We start from the raw sequence: 16509 nt of genomic DNA on the forward strand, positions 1-16509 counted from the left end.
ACAAGGTGCTGTGTAATGTCTTAAAATAAAACCTGTGTCACCTCATGGCAGAGTGTCGATTTAGGGCAACGCTGAGCTAATATCCCCCCTTTGAGAAATAATTGATGAGCAACCCGTGTGTGTGTGTGTGTGTGTGTGTGTGTGTGTGTGTGTGTGTGTGTGTGTGCGCGCGCGCGCGCGGCTGTTATTTTTGTTCCAGGCACAGAAGGAAGCATGCTCCATTCCACTTGCCTTTGCATCATAATACTATTATCCCATGTCGTGAGACAATAAAGGGGTTGCACAAACATCTCAACTCAGCGCTCAGACTCACGATGTGAGTTTGCTCTCACCAATACCTCAACACTGACACGTTGCATGTTGCTTGGTAACTAATGGACAGCTATAAGTGGGAGAAATGACCACCCAAATTCATTACAGCAGCAGGTACCGTGTGTTATGATTTAATCAGCATTCACAAATAATGGTTACTCCTCATACTTTTGTTGTCATGCTCCCCAAATGGACTGAAGTGGTTTGAGCTGAATCTATTGAAGTGTATTCAGGAAACTCATTTAAAAACTCAGCAAAATAGTTGACATGTTGCACCAAGAGAATTCCTTCATGCTTAAAAGATAACACAGAGGAGATAAATGTTCCTTCCTGCAGGCGGGTGAATAATTACGCTAGCCAACCGTGGATCATACATGATCCTTGCCTCCCACGTTATGGCAGGATAATTGTGTTGCCATGGCGATGCAATCTGCTGCTATCACTTTGGTCCTCCGCCACACTGGAACCAGAGGGAGGTCCAAAGCCGCACATTCATCCGCATGTTCGAGAAGAGACGGCGTCCGGGCACGTCGAGGGGCTCTCTGGGTTATTCTAATAAAAGGAAGAAGGGTCGTTAACATCTTATTCTGCTGACCCCATTGCAGGCTCCATCTTTACAAACATATGCTGTGTGGTGAGTTCAAACTCACAGAGCTTTATTTCCAAAGATATGTTTGGTATGGAATCATGCAAAATATACAATTTAAATTATCTTCATGTGATGGGTTTAGTGTAGCTGACTTCTTGTCCATCATGGCACAGCAGTCTCATCCCAAGTCATATAGCTCCTCTGGTGCTTTCAAAGTCATCATATAAACTACAGCAAAACTGAATTTATAAAGGTTTCTTTTAAGCCAATATGGAGGAAAAGCACTCAGACAAAAGAAAAGCTATGACACCTGAACACATCGTCTGCTCGAGGAGACATCAGGCTTTGGCAGGTAGTTCAGCCACAGTTGCGAAATGGAATCTCACGGTGTGTTTCAGTACAACTCCTGTTTTCAAGGTTCAAGATTGAACTCCCTATGAAGCTTTGGAAAGGAGAGGTGCAAATTTTTTGTGTTTGAAGAATTTGTAGAAGCTTAAAGGATAAATTCACTCAAAAATGAAAACTCATTGTCTACCCATCGTTGTGCCAGTAGGAGTTCAGGGGAAGTTTCCCAGTCCACAAAACATGTCTGGGGCTTCGCAGAAAAACAGTGCAGCAGCATCCTCTTTCTCTTAAACACCTGAAGAAGACAGTGACTTGTTTTAAAACATACTGAACAATTGAAAAGCTCGTTCATCTAAAACAAGTCCTCGTCACATTCAGCTGTTTAGGAGAATGCTGCCACGTTGTTTTCTGCTGTGAAGCTCCAGAAATGTTTTTCATACGACGAAACTTCAGTTCACTCTACATCAGCATGCGGGTGAGCAGCCTGGTGAATGACTGAATTTTCATTTTTCGCACTTAACCTTTAACTTTCACCTAGGAGTCTGTTGGAATAAGCAGTGGCACAGTTGTATCACAGATTTCTTGTTTGAATTTGAAGAAACTTGAGAGGAAATTCAAGCACGTATCTTGCGTCTGTTCTATAAAAATCTGTCAAAACTAAAAAATTAATTTCCAAAAGCTTGCAGAAGGATTAAATAATTATGCTGAATTGATTAAGTGTACATATAATCATGTACGAGTAATTGTGTTGCTGCTTTTGTGTTCTCCCTGTAATTTTACACTTGGCGTAATAAAACTCACACATGATGATGATGCACCGGTGCGTGGAGGGCTTCATGCATATCAATGCAAACTTGTGTGAACGTGAACGCGAGTGAGTGGGTGCGAGAGTGGAAAAGCTGGGCAGCTGGGTGCCAAAGGGTTACAAGCACACGGCTCCCCAGGGTGGCTCGGAGCTGTGTGCGGATGCACTGTAGTAGAGACGATGCTGCCAACTCCCCCAGGACCCGAACCCAGTGTTTACCAAGCACACATGTGTGAAATATAAACCAGCTCATCATAAAGTGGCTATTTCTTCATCTTATTATAGGTTATATAAAAAAAAATATAATAAAACTCATAAAACTCATATGGGAAGTTGTGTATCCGCTTCGTTGTTGTGGCCAGGCAGCAGGTGGTTTTAAAATCTCTATTAATGTATTTCTCTCCTGAAGGATCCTTTCACCTCTCCTCCTCCCACGCAGACCTCCCAGGCGCTCCTCTCCGCCGGAGGCTCCGCGCAACAACCAACAATCAGCCGCTCGGTGGTGAAATAAAAAAAAAAAAAAAAAAAAAAAAAAAAAAACAATCAAAAAAACAGGCGATAACGGTGAAGATGATGGTGATGATGATGATGATGATGGTGATGATGAGCGGAGATACTGTGTGTGGGCAACAGTAGTTCATTATCGGCTGCGTGGTGCAGACAGAGAAAGAGAGAGGGAGAGAGAGATCCACATGAGGTGTGAGGAGCGTCTTGGGCAGGCTGACAGAAGGTGCGTAACATTGGATTTGTTGTCGTTTTGTCTTAAAAGTCACTTTCTGGACACGGGTTGCGTGGAACTTGTCTGGATGCCGGCGAAGTTTTAATCCCCAAATGTTCTGTTGTTTTTTTTGGTTTTGTTTTTTGTTGCAGCGTCTTCAGGGAGGACAAGCAGTTGAAGACGGAGGGATCTGTCTCCTCATGACGGCTTGAAACAGGGTATCTGACTTTATCTTCTCTGATTCCACTGCAGCAACTTTCAGTCTGTTCATCTACCCCCGAGAAAAACACTGTGAGAAAAAAAATTACAGTTAACCATTTGGAATCAGTTCAGTGGGTTGACTTCAGCCAGTACCGGTGAGGTTCTCTGACCCGGTGTCGGCGTTAGTCTGAGAGTGACAAGTGTTAAACTCACTACAAATTAAAGGCACAGTCCAGCAATTTTGTAGCTCTCTTTCAATTTCCACTTTACATACCCTTTACATATTTTAACCTGTTGCTACTCTACTTTCACTTGTCTGAGGAGATTAGTTCATTTCCAGAGTGATGCGTTGCCATAGTTTCTCCACTGTATGTCATTGTCATTTTTGGATTATCAGTGGCTTGGTAAAATTAGATCAAAGAGAACTGGGAATCCAGTTTAGAGGAGTTTTACAGATTGTTCATGATTAAACAATGGACAGTCTGGATTGCTGTAGTAGACAACTGTTGAATTCTCTGTCCCCGAGTCATCTCTGTGTTTTTGTTTTTTTCTTGATCATAGGTGAGTAAAATAGGAAACAATGGAGGTGTAACATGGAAACAAAGACCCACCATAGAGTGAAGGTTTTGATTTGTAGTTCAGTGTAGGATGTCTCCGGTTCATGACACCATCACAACCCTAGAAGACTGAATCTTGTGAGATCTTGTGAGGAACTGTTTCACTGCGGTTAGTCTTTGTTGCTGTGTTTTTTGTTACTTCCTTCACTGTGACGGGAGGATGCGATGGTGAGCAGAGGGTTTGCAGCGGCGATGGCTCTGCTTGACATGAGTTACTCAAAAGGATCATCAGGACCTTGTCGGGGAAAAGACAAGCAGCCAATCAAGGTTGTTGCGTCTCATTGGTGGTATCTCCAAAGCCACCTGCTGTGGCTCGAACTTGTGTGTTTGTGTACTGTTTTTTGCTGTGTTCATGTGTTTGTCTTCCTGTTGATACAGTTGATTCCTGATTGTATTGGTCTATGTAAGGTATGAGTTACCTTGTTGCTGTCAGCTTTTTATGTCCATATATCAAGAATTGAAAGTGCATGAGGACTGCCTTGTGAATCCTGCCCCCGTTTGGATGCAATACTCACATGAATGGTAGGGGCAATATGGTAGCAGACTCCTGTTGCTAGAATGCAAATGGTGACATTCTGCTGAAACGTGTGTCTGTTGTTTGGTAAACATCTTGAAAATAGTTAGTCAGTTTGTTACATGGGCAGAACGAGAGAAACATACTCACCATCGTCATGGCGTGCACTGCCACTTTTTCTGCAGTGACTTCAGCAACCTCCATGTCGCCATGTCCCTTGTTTGCATTATGCAAATCTGGAGGCTCTGTGGAGATCCAGAGTCCTCTGGTGTGCCCCCTAGTGGTATCCTCCAGTAAGAAACGGAACATCCACGATGCACTCTGTTGTCTTTTTGAAAGCAAGGTTAAAAAGCGAGTATATCCCTTGGCGAGTGCATAGTTTTTGGTTTAGCCATTTCAGTAGCTTCACCCTTTAACGCACGGCTATGAATCGACCTTCAGTCCCCCAGGTGGCTCAAGCTCCAGGGACACTGAATCCTGCAGCTACTGTTCAGATGACATATAACTAAAGCAGTGCCTTTTACGATGAGTGAGTGAAAATTTTGGTATGGATGTTGTGTTGTGTACATTAACGTGTCACGTTGTGCAAAATGTGGTCACATAAGCAGGTTTCTGTCATCAGAGAGGTGGATCTGTTGTGTATAGTGTCGGATTAGGGGAATGGAAACTAGATGGTTGGATTTGACTTTGATGGACTTGGACCTGCAAAAGGTTGGCCGTTCGGCGTGCATCCGTGTGTGTGTGTGTGTGTGTGTGTGTGTGTGTGTGTGTGTGTGTGTGTGTGTGTGTGTGTGTGTGTGTGGAGGTGTGAGAAGGTCAGGTCATATGAGAGGCCTTTTCATGTCTGTGTGCTTATGAGAGCAGAGCAGCGAGTCCTCCCGTCAGCCTCACGCACACCGTCCTGACCGTCTGTCTCAGGCTGACGAGCTGAGAGCTGCTACCTGACTCTGATCGGACAGTTTGACACAGACTCGCAACCATGAGTGGTGAGTGACCAGTAGCCAGTTCTCAGAGCTGAAAAGCTGCTTTTAACTCTGTATTTCTTGTGGTTATACGAAGAAGAATGGATATTGGAATTTACCAAGGGAAAAAAATGCCATTCTATTGAAAGACATTTGGGGTTTTAACACATCTATGTAAGATGTATTTTTTTTCTGATTTTGACATTTTTAATGGAATCTGTAAGAAAATGATTTGTCTGGGGGATAGATCACCTGATAACATATGCCACTGATAGTTCTTAAAGTATCATTATTGTGCCATTATTGTTGTGCAGCGGTGTAGATAAGCAGTCACGTGAGACTAAAACAGATTGAGTATGTAACAGCCTGAGATGAGATTCCTGTGTCCTCGTATCTTTTAACATGTCAGTCCAAAGTGGCTTCAGCTGAGATGTGAAATGTGCTCTGCCTTACAAGCTGCATGCCCACCAACAACACTGATCACTCTGAGCTCAAGTTGTATTATTTGATAGTGTGAAGTGCTGCAGGGGTTTCGGATTCAGTGATAAAACATTTTTTGTTATCTGTATGAAAAAAAATTCCAATCTCATGACCAATCTCAGACATATTGATGCTTTACATTACTGTTAGTGACAGAGATGTTCAGATGACATTTTGTCTTATTCCTGATACCGATTTCAATACCTAAACGTTGTTCAGTAGGAGAACCAAGAAATGTAGACCCAGGTTCAAAGCTCACAAAAAATCCTTTTAGCTAGAAAAAAAAGATAGCAGGAAGAGCTAAATACAAGGAATAAGTTTATGGATATTTGCTTCTTGTCTGGTAAAAATTCTGTCAAGGTTCATATAGGTGATCTGGAAGCTGCGTGCTGCTAATAAATGAATTAAGCGATATCGAATCGGTCCATTGACTTGTGTACTGGCTGACCCAAAACAGCATTCTGGACAGTACCGGAGGCATTTCTGACACTGGTTGCATTATTGGAACAACCCTTATTATAGCCCCTCATTTGGTCTTGTTGTTAGCTTTTTGTTTAAATGTTCATCCCTGGTCTGTAATGCAGTGTTGGATGTTTTGGTTGTCAGACAGAAGAGCGCTGCCTGCCGCCTGACCAGAGCTGAGCAGTTTGAGCTGGAGTCAGGGGGCCTCAGACTGGAAGTCGGGTGGCTGCTCTGGCACAACACTGCTGACACAGCTGCTCAAATGAGACTCAGTGACTCAAATGTAATACAACAGTGCAGTAGAGTAAAGCGACAGAACTGCAGGTGCCAATGAAATAAGAACATGGCAGTGTTTCTGTTCATTTTCACATTACACTCGGTCAATTATCCTAAGGTTACATCAGATAATTGTGTGTTTGCCAAAGTGTGGTGTGCTCTGTTTGTACAAAATTGGAAATGTGTTCAGGTACTTTGTTCGGCAGCTTTGAGGAAACTAAATTCATTCTTTTGAATCAAACTGAGCTGGAGTGGGACACAAGCACTGTACATGTTTCAAACAAAATTAATTTTCAGGATTTCTTTTATCTTGTCTGTAACATGAGACAAACAGAGGTAGGAAGGTAAAAAAAAAACAACTGAGAACGCCAGAAGCCACAGAGATCTAAGCCGGAACAGAGGAGACACAGACGACCCAAAGAAGAGTAAAGGAAAAACACAGACTTAAATACATGTGGTCTCCTACATGTGACAGGAAGTTGAAAGTAAAGTAAACATAAGGATATAATCTACAAAATAAAACAGGAAATACCAAATCAAAAACATAAACCGTGACAGTTCAAACAGTACTCAAATTTAACTATTGACTTATTAAACATACAGTGGTAGCGTTTATTTATTTATTTTTATTTACAATTGTTAGGTGTTTTATTTGAAATCTGCCAGTAGAGAGACAACAGTAAATGAGACTGGACCTGGACTGGTGTCACTGTGTTTCACAGTCTTAACCTTGAGGCTATGGGGCAGACGGCACTAGAATATTCAACATTGTATTTGTGTATTGACATGTTTACATTCTAGGAGCCACAGACAGAGTGCACATCCCATATCCCGACCTGAGGCCATTCGCTGCATGTCATCCCTCCTTTCTCTGTCATCTCTTAAGCTGTCCTTTCAAAAAAGGCCTCTGAAGGCCAACAAATACTTGATTATGAAGCTGCTTTTATCTGCTGACTTGATTAAAATTGTATTGTCGACTTTAAACGAGTCAGAGGTAGCTGATGGATATAGGCGCGATGGTGTCTTTATGCTGAGCAGCTGATGTTTTCACGGTTTCACTCATCCATGGTCTCATTGTTCCTTCATTGTTTTCTCTGTTACATGGATTTGCAGTGAACACGCACAGAGTGTGACTCTACATTTAGTTGTCGCGAGTGGTCCTCCATTTCAATGTTAAATTGGAGCAGCACGAACTGGACAGAAACAGAAGTGTCTCACTCAAACAGCCCTCTCCATCCACTCTCATCCGCTCAGCACTCGGTGGTGTAACACGATCGTCGGCGCTCTCTGGAGTCCTTCAGACTTGTTGGAAAACATTGTGACTGTGTTACATATTTTAATCAGGTGTTTCCACTTGTGCGTCAGTTAAACACACACACACACACACACACACACACACACACATATACACACGGCTAATAGGCAGTAAGTGCGAAGAGTGCCGAGGGAGAGCTGATTATTCAGCATCTGACACCGAGCTAAAACATGGGCTTCGATTATATAGGATCATTCCACACAACCTGCTCAACAATGGGTTTTTAAATCCATATGTAGGATGTGTAGATGAATGTGAACCTTAGAACAATGGACAAAGGGAAATCAATAGATGAGAATGAAGCAAACAGAATAGATTGAGTGTTTATCCCTCTGGGAAGAATGCAAATGTAAAGGTGTCGGAGCTCAGGGTGAGTTTATTGGCGTTAAATGACAAGCTGATGAAGAGGCTGGTCGTTCACTATATTGTTCTTCAAGTGCCGGGCGTCAGGGTTTGTTTGAAGAGGGTGATTCAGAGGAGACGTTGTAGCCTAGATAGATAAGGAGCAGCCACGTGCCGCACACAGACCGCTTTGTTCTGCCCAGCAGAGTGAAACACGGTAAGACGACTGAAGCTCAATGTTTTGAACTTTTAGTGTTGTTTCAGCTCGATTCTATTTACATGACCACAGTTAAGATTAGGATAACCAGAGCTGACATATTTACTGACTCTCTAAGCCAGAAAAGGCAGTTAATATAGGTTCAATCGTGCAATAAGGGAGCCAGAACTAAACATATTTAAGGTCATGCAGTGCAATTTAAAGTTTAACACGTGTTACATTAGCCCTGCTGGTTGGAGAGGACAAACAGGAGGGCTGATATCTTTGAATATTCTGTTTTGATATTCATTCATTGTGTATTGTCTTTATAAAATATTAGTTTTACTCAAAATCTTGATAACTGCTTTTACTTTCATGATTTTGGTACATCTTATAACAAATACTCAAATTATATTTTTTTTGCAGTGGTCTGATTAGAATTGATAAATGTTTCATTTACTTATTGACTTGTTTTACTGGTGAGTAATTTTCCCTCATCTCTTTGTTATAACTGAGGAATTTGACCTATTTGACCAGGTGATTTCCATACTTATGAATTTGTTTTATTCAGTTGATACAACCAGTGCATATACAAATTGTTGTGAAATAATGTTTCTTTCATCTACTTATCGTTTTGCCAACAGACTTCTGCATTTTATAGTAAAAGGTGGCATTTCTTTAGTTAGTGATTAAACAATGTTAACTAAATAACATACCACATATTGCATGTGTCTGTGTACTTGACTTGAGTATTTCCATTTTCTGCCACTCCATACTTCATTTGTATACAATGTATACTGTACATTCATATAAATATATTTGTACTAGTTGTGTTGTGTTCTGTGACAGGTTAGCTTATTAGCTTAGCCTTGATGTTAACGTTAGAATAGCTTGCTAAATATTTAAGTAACGACACCCGTGTGTTTCACTGATGATAAGGTATGTGTAACCTAATATGAGCGTTCTGTACAGAGAGGAAGTACACAGGGATATCTTTAAAAAAGTGTTTCCACACAGGTTTTAAAAGCAAATAAACTCCAGAGTTCAATGATGGGTAGCTTCTATTGACAGAAACCTCACTCTGGTACCAAATATTAAGCAAATCTAATTGACTCTAATTATTGTGTCATAGCTGGGCTTAGTTTTGATTGCAAGTTTTAAGCAGTTGCCTCAATCTTTCACACACAGCAGCAGTATTGGTCCATCTGATGTGATTTTCCCTCCTGTTTACAATTCTCCACCATCTGTTTTTGGGAGCTAATGCTTTCTGCCTGTTTGTCAATATCATCAAAATGTCATCCAGCCTACTGTTCCTGCCAAAAATCACACGCACTTAAAAAAAACTGAATATCTGCCCAATTATTTCCCCTAGTTTCCCACGAGACCTGCCTTCTGGACCAGGTGCTGGATCTGATTATGAACGAGAAGCCCCCCACCAGCGCCAGTCTTTTCCTAAACGAGGACTCGGACAAACCCCCTCTGCCAGAGAGAGGAAGCTTGAAGAGGCGTCTACGCAGGGCCATGGAGAGGAGAGCCAGCAGCATGAAGGAGAGGATGAGCTCCATCAGCCGGGACAGCGTCAAAGGTTTCCTCAAGAGGAACCTGTTCGTCCTGTTAACTGTCGCCGCTGTGGCCCTAGGTGAGCGAAACTTTGGAGGTTCAACATTAGTCTCTGCGGTCAGCTGATTTTATTTCACTATGTGTACTGTGTGTGTGTGTGTGTGTGGGTGGGTGAATGTATTCAGGTGTAATCCTGGGCTTTGCTTTACGCCCCCACAACCTGTCCCTGAGGGAGATCAAGTACTTCGCCTTTCCTGGGGAGCTACTGATGAGAATGCTGCGGATGCTGGTGCTACCTCTCATCGTCTCCAGTCTGGTCACAGGTCGGCTTCTTCACAGAAGAACACACACACTCTTAATGCTCCCAGCATGTTTCAGGAGATTATTAGTTAGACCCTAAAATGGGAGAGGTTAGGGTTAGGGGAATTCTTAACTACTCGACTTTAAATATTGACAGCTTCATTTTCAGCCAGAAATAATCATAAACGTCAGAAAACCCTGGTGCTTTATTGTTTTCTGCACAATTACAGTATGTCAATGTACATTTTAAAAGATGCTAACAAGATCTTAACTTGAAGCGGATTCATTTGTTAATTTGCTTGTTTCTGCTGTCTCAGGTATTTCCTCGTTGGACAGCAAAGCGTCAGGTAAGATGGGTTTGCGCGCAGTGGTCTACTACATGGTGACCACCCTGATCGCAGTGTTCATCGGCATTGTCACCGTGATGATCATCCAGCCGGGGAAAGGCAGCAGGGACAGTCCTTTGGACAAAAGTGGAAACATAGAGCCAGTTCAGACTGCTGATGCTTTCCTGGATCTCATCAGGTAACAGCTTAGAAACAGGTGTTGTTAACGTACAGCTGTTTTGAGTGTGTCCAAATGCATCTTCCACATTTAGTTAATGTCTGACATTTTGAGAAATGCAAAGAGTCAGACGAAAAGATTTGTATCACTCTCATATTGATTACTGATATGATGCCACCGCCAAAAGTCTATTAGCTGACCTTAGCAGCTGCCAATGTCTGCTACATAAGGCTGCAAACCCCACATATCTTTTCAGACTTTGGATTAATAGACACAAGTAAAAAAAAAGAAAGAAGACATTTTAAGTAGTAAGCTTTAAGGATGCTGTGATGTAGATAAATCTGTGGATATAGTGCTCGTGGACATTTGCAAACTCATTCAGCCATTGTGTCTGATCAAATGCATGACCCACTCTGCTCTCTTACTATTGCTGGATATGAATATTAACATATTAGTGGTGTTATAAAATGTACAACCTGCTGTGATTACATGTTCCGGTGCTTATAGAAATATGAGCGTGAATAGAAATGTAATGATTTACCCTTTTGCCGCAGGAACATGTTTCCTCCCAATCTGGTGGAGGCTTGTTTCAAGCAGGTGAGGCTGTCGTTTCCCATCAGTCATATTTTATTATTTCCTTTAAGATATTTATTTTTTGCTCATAGAAACAGAAAACATCTGTTACAACATCACATAACACAACACCCATCATCCATCCAAACTGCCTCATAACTCAATCTCAAATATCTAAACTCACTAGTTATTAACGTGTTCTTTTGATTCGATTTTCATGCTCTCATTTGCAGTATAAAACTGTGTACAAGAAGACTGTGCACACAAGGAATGTGACGGTGACCCTGAACCTCACCGACTCTCTAAATGTGACAGACTCCAAGCTGAACATGAACCTCAGCAGGGTGCTGCACACCATACAGGTGGGTGGTAGAGGCAGACATCTCCTCTGGGGAAAACAAGGATTTGATGCGCTCTGATATACTTCATATTAATGAAAGATTAAATGAAAGCCTAAAGATTTAAGTGGAATGAACAATGAAATAGAAAACCTGTCCCTTTCCACTCACTGGTGCTCCATTAATCAACTAAGCGTTTGTGCTTCGACAACATCTCACATTTTGTGTGAAGCGGTTCAACAGTCATTTATGTAACAGTTCCCACAATGCTCCTCTCCACATGTTTTCTTCCACAGGAGACAGTAGAGGAGACGGTCCCTGTGTCCGGCTCCTCTGCCGGAGTGAACGCTCTCGGTTTGGTGGTTTTCTCCATGTGCTTCGGTCTGGTCATTGGCAACATGAAGCAGAAGGGCCAGGCCCTCAGGGACTTCTTCGACTGCCTGAATGAAGCCATTATGAGGCTGGTGTCCATCATCATCTGGTCAGTAAAGACATACCTCACACTCCCTAAACTCTGAACTCTAGGTTTCTACTTAAGTATTCCTGTAAGAGTTGGTCACTTAAGTTGCCCAACAGATGTGTCTGTCTGTCTGTCTTCCTTGTACATCTCACCTCTCAGGTATGCTCCAGTGGGCATCCTGTTCCTGATTGCCGGAAAGATTGTGGAGATGAAGAATCTGGCAGAGGTGGGTGGCCAGCTTGGGATGTACACCGTCTCTGTCATTGTGGGTCTCCTCATCCATGGCCTCTTTGTCCTGCCACTGCTCTACTTCCTGGTGACCAGGAAGAATCCTTACAGCTTCATTGGTGGCATACTGCAGGCGCTCATCACTGCTCTGGGAACCTCATCCAGGTAAGTGTCATCCTCTGTCCTGCTCAGATACTGGTGTTGTTTAATGTCTGTGTCCCATTCAGTGTGTTTGAGGTTATGTGTCATGAAACGAAGGCAATATGATATACTGAATTTTAGATTCTATAGTGTTGATTCCGATACAAACAATAATGAGCATGGGGATTCAGATTTAATGAAATTATATACTGCTTATAACACTTAAAGATACACAGACAAACTCAGTTTATAACCTTGATGACAGTGAAAGGACAGGATACATTATGATATGATACAATACTATATGATACGAAATTATGCAACGTTAAACTGCAGCTCTGCCACCCTGCCCATCACCTTCCGCTGTCTGGAGGAGAACAACCGCGTGGACAAACGAGTGACACGCTTCGTCCTCCCTGTGGGGGCCACTATTAACATGGATGGCACCGCCCTCTATGAGGCTGTGGCCGCCATCTTTATTGCGCAAGTCAATGACATGGACCTTAATTTTGGCCAGATTCTCACCATCAGGTAAGCCTCGATTTGTTTTATTAGCTCCGGTTTACACCATGTATGCAAAAACTGTAGATCCTGGACGTACGGAGCCCTGTCATTCAGAAAATAATCTGTATTCTCTGCTTCATCTTATTACCACCTTACTCTAGAAGAAGATCAACATATGATGGTAGTTTATTTACACCATGATTCATCTGGTCAGCCTTTTCATTAAGTGTTCAAATATGTACATTCCAATGTGTATACATATATTATTATGCTCAGATTGACTTCACGGCATAATCCTCTTTGACAACATGTGCTCAACTTTCTGCAGTTTGTGATTATGTGTGACCAACTCAAAGCTGATTTACATAATTTCATAGTTCCTCATGTGCTTTTATCACTCCCACCAGAAGTGCACATGTGCAGTTTGTTTGTTTCCCTTTATTAACTGTCTTCACTCTCCTCTCCATCCCTCCCACCGCCCACGCAGTATCACGGCAACTGCTGCCAGCATTGGAGCAGCAGGCATCCCTCAGGCTGGCCTGGTTACCATGGTGATAGTATTGACATCGGTGGGACTGCCCACCGAGGACATAACACTGATCATCGCCGTGGATTGGTTCTTGTGAGTTCTTACTAAATGTCAGCTTGATAGGGATTGGTCTGCGTACTGTTCTGTGGGTCTGCCAGCCTAAATGTCATTGTAAAGCTTCAGAGAGCCCAGAGGTCCCACCACTACAAAGGTTACTGATGCATAATGCAGCGTGACAGATTAGAACGCCTCTGTTTAGAGGCACATTCATGAATGTTGGGCTGGTGGTGCTTTTATAGCAGATGTACGATAACGCGTCTGCTGCCTGGTCTGTCTTCCATCTTTCTCTCTCATGTCTCCGCAGGGACCGCTTGCGTACCACCACCAACGTGCTGGGTGACTCGCTTGGGGCTGGCATCGTGGAGCACCTCTCCCGTAGAGAGCTGCAGAGTCAGGATGCTGAGGTGCGCAACTCTGTGATCGAGGAGAATGAGAAGCCCTACCAGCTTATCTGCCAGGAAAATGACACACTCAATCACCGCAACAGTGAGACCACGATGTGAAGACCAGTGCTATGCCCCGAAGAGCTTCGTGTACCAAAAGCATTTTAGCTAGAGGGTTGGCTTGCAACAGTGCAGGAACGGTCTTAGAAAATGGTAGTTCTTGGTCAACTCAGCCAGTTCCCTGGGGCAAAGCCTGGCCCGGGGTTGTTTGACTACAGGAAATAAGCACACAAGCTGTTTAGGAACAGTTACACATCCTATGCCTACAATCTGATACTGTCTGTGCCAGTTATTTAGGGGCATTTTGCTGTTTGATGACTGTTTAAATCAATGTCAGACGAGGCTCATCACGTCAGAGACAGCTGAAAGTAATTTTTAAAAAGTCTTAAGCCTCATTGCGTTTTCACAGATTTGTATAATTTATCATCCATACAGTCAGTCACCAGTGTTAGAATACAAAGTATTAAAGAAAAAAACAGCCCATTCTCACTCCCAACACACCAAATGCAGCTGCCTGGTCAATGACCCTGCACTTTAAAGCTTGAAGCTGTATTTACCCCTCCAGTGTCAGTTGTTGAAGTGACCCTAGGCAGTAGTATAAAGAGCAAGAAAGTCTGAGACAAGGGATAGCTGGGGTGCTCAGGTGGGTCCAGCATTCATGACCCATATGTCACCTAATCCTACCTCCTAACCCAAGTATTGTGTTTATGCGAAACCTCATACAAGGTTTATACTACTACTTTATACTACCATACTTTATCTTACCTCAGCCGAACCAAGTATTTTTTAAGCCTAATCCTAACCAAGCAGTGTTTTTGCCTAAGCCTAACAATACCACTACCATTTGACAACATTAATAACATTCCAAAAGTCATATATCATTCTATGTAAGCTGTAGTCTCACTGGTGGTTGCAAATAGCGTGTTAGTGCTAACTTGACCGTAAAACCATATACAAAACTGACACTAGAACGGTTTGTAGAGGGTCACAGTTTGAAGCTTAAGGCCACTGATCAAGCTGCTGTAATGGATGAGATGGGACTGAGAACATGTTGAGAAAAACAAACATTCATATACATGGAGTTAAACATCTGATTTTCCAATCTTGCAAATAACAAAATCTGCATAATTTGGCTATTTCTTTTGCATGAGCTGATACATATTATTTGCAAACACTTGCCTTTGTCATTTTCATTATGACTACCTCTAGTAGGACTTAGACACGGAGCTTCTACAGCACTACACACAATATTCAAGCATATCAGCAGAATGTAAATACATCGATCTCTGCACTGTTTTTTTTTTTTTTTTTTTTAAATATTTCTTAATATAATTTACGCTTTCTTGTCCTTGTACAATTTTGGATGTACCTGACTGTTAAACACTGGAGGATGGTGTGGAGGAGAATCCTTGTTGTTTTGCATAAATATTATATTTGTGTATTCTTTCTTGTATTTCTTTGGTGCTATTGCTTTTAAACTGTACTGTAGTTATACTATGTCTGAAACTCTTTGATTCACTTCTTTGTACATCAAACAGGTGAGGGAAATATCATACAAGAGAATGATAAATCTGTTTCTTTTGAGTTATTTGTTTCCTTTTTTCCTCCAAATTTCAGATTTGGTTGTTCTTGCATATAATTTTAACATCATTACTGATGTATAAAGTATTAACAAATGTAGTTTCATGACCATTAGAAGATATTTCATTGTTGGTCACATTGTGCTTGACATCAATATACCCTTGAATTGTGTTTTCTGTTTTATAATTCATATACCAACTAAATATGGTATTTAATTCTGTGTTATTTTGACTGGAGTGATATATTGCAAGCTAAAGATGGATTCATTTTTATTGTTTTGTGAAAAGGTACTGTGAAGAAAGCTTGTCAATGCTGTGAGGAATTGAATGTACAAATGCTTTATGCTTTTTGGTGTTGGTTGTTTTAGAGGACAGTGTAGTGCATAATTATGAAAGTGAAAAGTTGTGTATCATTTAACTAAACGCTCTTCTGACTTTGTGTTGGTTACATGCTCATGAAGAGGTCTGACTTTAGTTTCCATGCTTGATGTTATTTGAGTAAAAAGCTCAACATTTTTGATGGACTGCTTTTGAAAAATGTGAAAAGTAAATGGCTCAGGAATTGAAATGTGGGTCTCATTATTGTGTTTGTGGCTACCCCTGGTGGAGGATATCCTCCTGTCCGGAAGCTGTTCTCCCGTAAAGCATACATGAATCACATTTAATATGAGAACAATAGTTTCAAACTGTTGACCATAATAACCATATGTGTTCTGTGTTAAAACTATTTGATTTAAATATAAGTAGTTCACCACTAAAATGGTGAAACTTCATCTTGTGTGCTTCTGTTTAAATATTGCAACTGTTGTCATGCAATGTTTGACATGCTTAAACCTCTTATGACATCCTAGTTCCTGACGATGGTCCCTACAGAAGTGACAAGCATACACAGCCATGCTTCATGCTGAATGCTAACACAAGCATTCTGACATGGGTACAATCAAAATGCTGACATGTCCTTCATAATATATCTTTAAAAAATGTGTAATGTTTTCCATGCTCATCATCTTTGTTTATGATGTTAACATTTGCTAATTAGCGCTTGACACAAAGTAGCATACAGCTGAGGTATTAAACCCAAATATCATAACTATTTGGAAAATTAAAATGTACCTGAAAACATGTTCGGGATCACCACAATTAACAAGTGAATTA

General features: G+C 41.6%; 1 protein-coding gene across 3 annotated transcripts; it reads left to right on the forward strand.

The window, feature by feature from the left end:
• Positions 1-595: 595 nt before the first annotated feature.
• slc1a6 (solute carrier family 1 member 6) lies at positions 596-15921 on the forward strand. 3 transcript variants are annotated; one of them, XM_037115706.1, is made up of 13 exons: positions 596-946; positions 2491-2781; positions 2922-2987; positions 9507-9773; positions 9880-10017; positions 10312-10519; positions 11053-11095; positions 11305-11433; positions 11706-11890; positions 12029-12262; positions 12575-12769; positions 13230-13364; positions 13636-13834. In XM_037115706.1, exons 4-13 carry the CDS (start codon positions 9551-9553, stop codon positions 13832-13834), a joined length of 1689 nt encoding a protein of 562 aa, XP_036971601.1. In that variant the 5' UTR covers positions 596-946; positions 2491-2781; positions 2922-2987; positions 9507-9550. The 3 variants fall into 3 exon arrangements, with proteins under 3 accessions (XP_036971601.1, XP_036971603.1, XP_036971604.1); XM_037115708.1 differs by having other exon boundaries at positions 599-946; positions 2461-2781; positions 13636-15921; XM_037115709.1 differs by lacking the exons at positions 596-946; positions 2491-2781; positions 2922-2987 and adding an exon at positions 7748-8155.
• Positions 15922-16509: the final 588 nt, after the last annotated feature.

The sequence above is a fragment of the Acanthopagrus latus genome, chromosome 11 (genome assembly GCF_904848185.1).
Source record: "Acanthopagrus latus isolate v.2019 chromosome 11, fAcaLat1.1, whole genome shotgun sequence".
Classification (NCBI taxonomy): Eukaryota; Metazoa; Chordata; class Actinopteri; order Spariformes; family Sparidae; genus Acanthopagrus; species Acanthopagrus latus.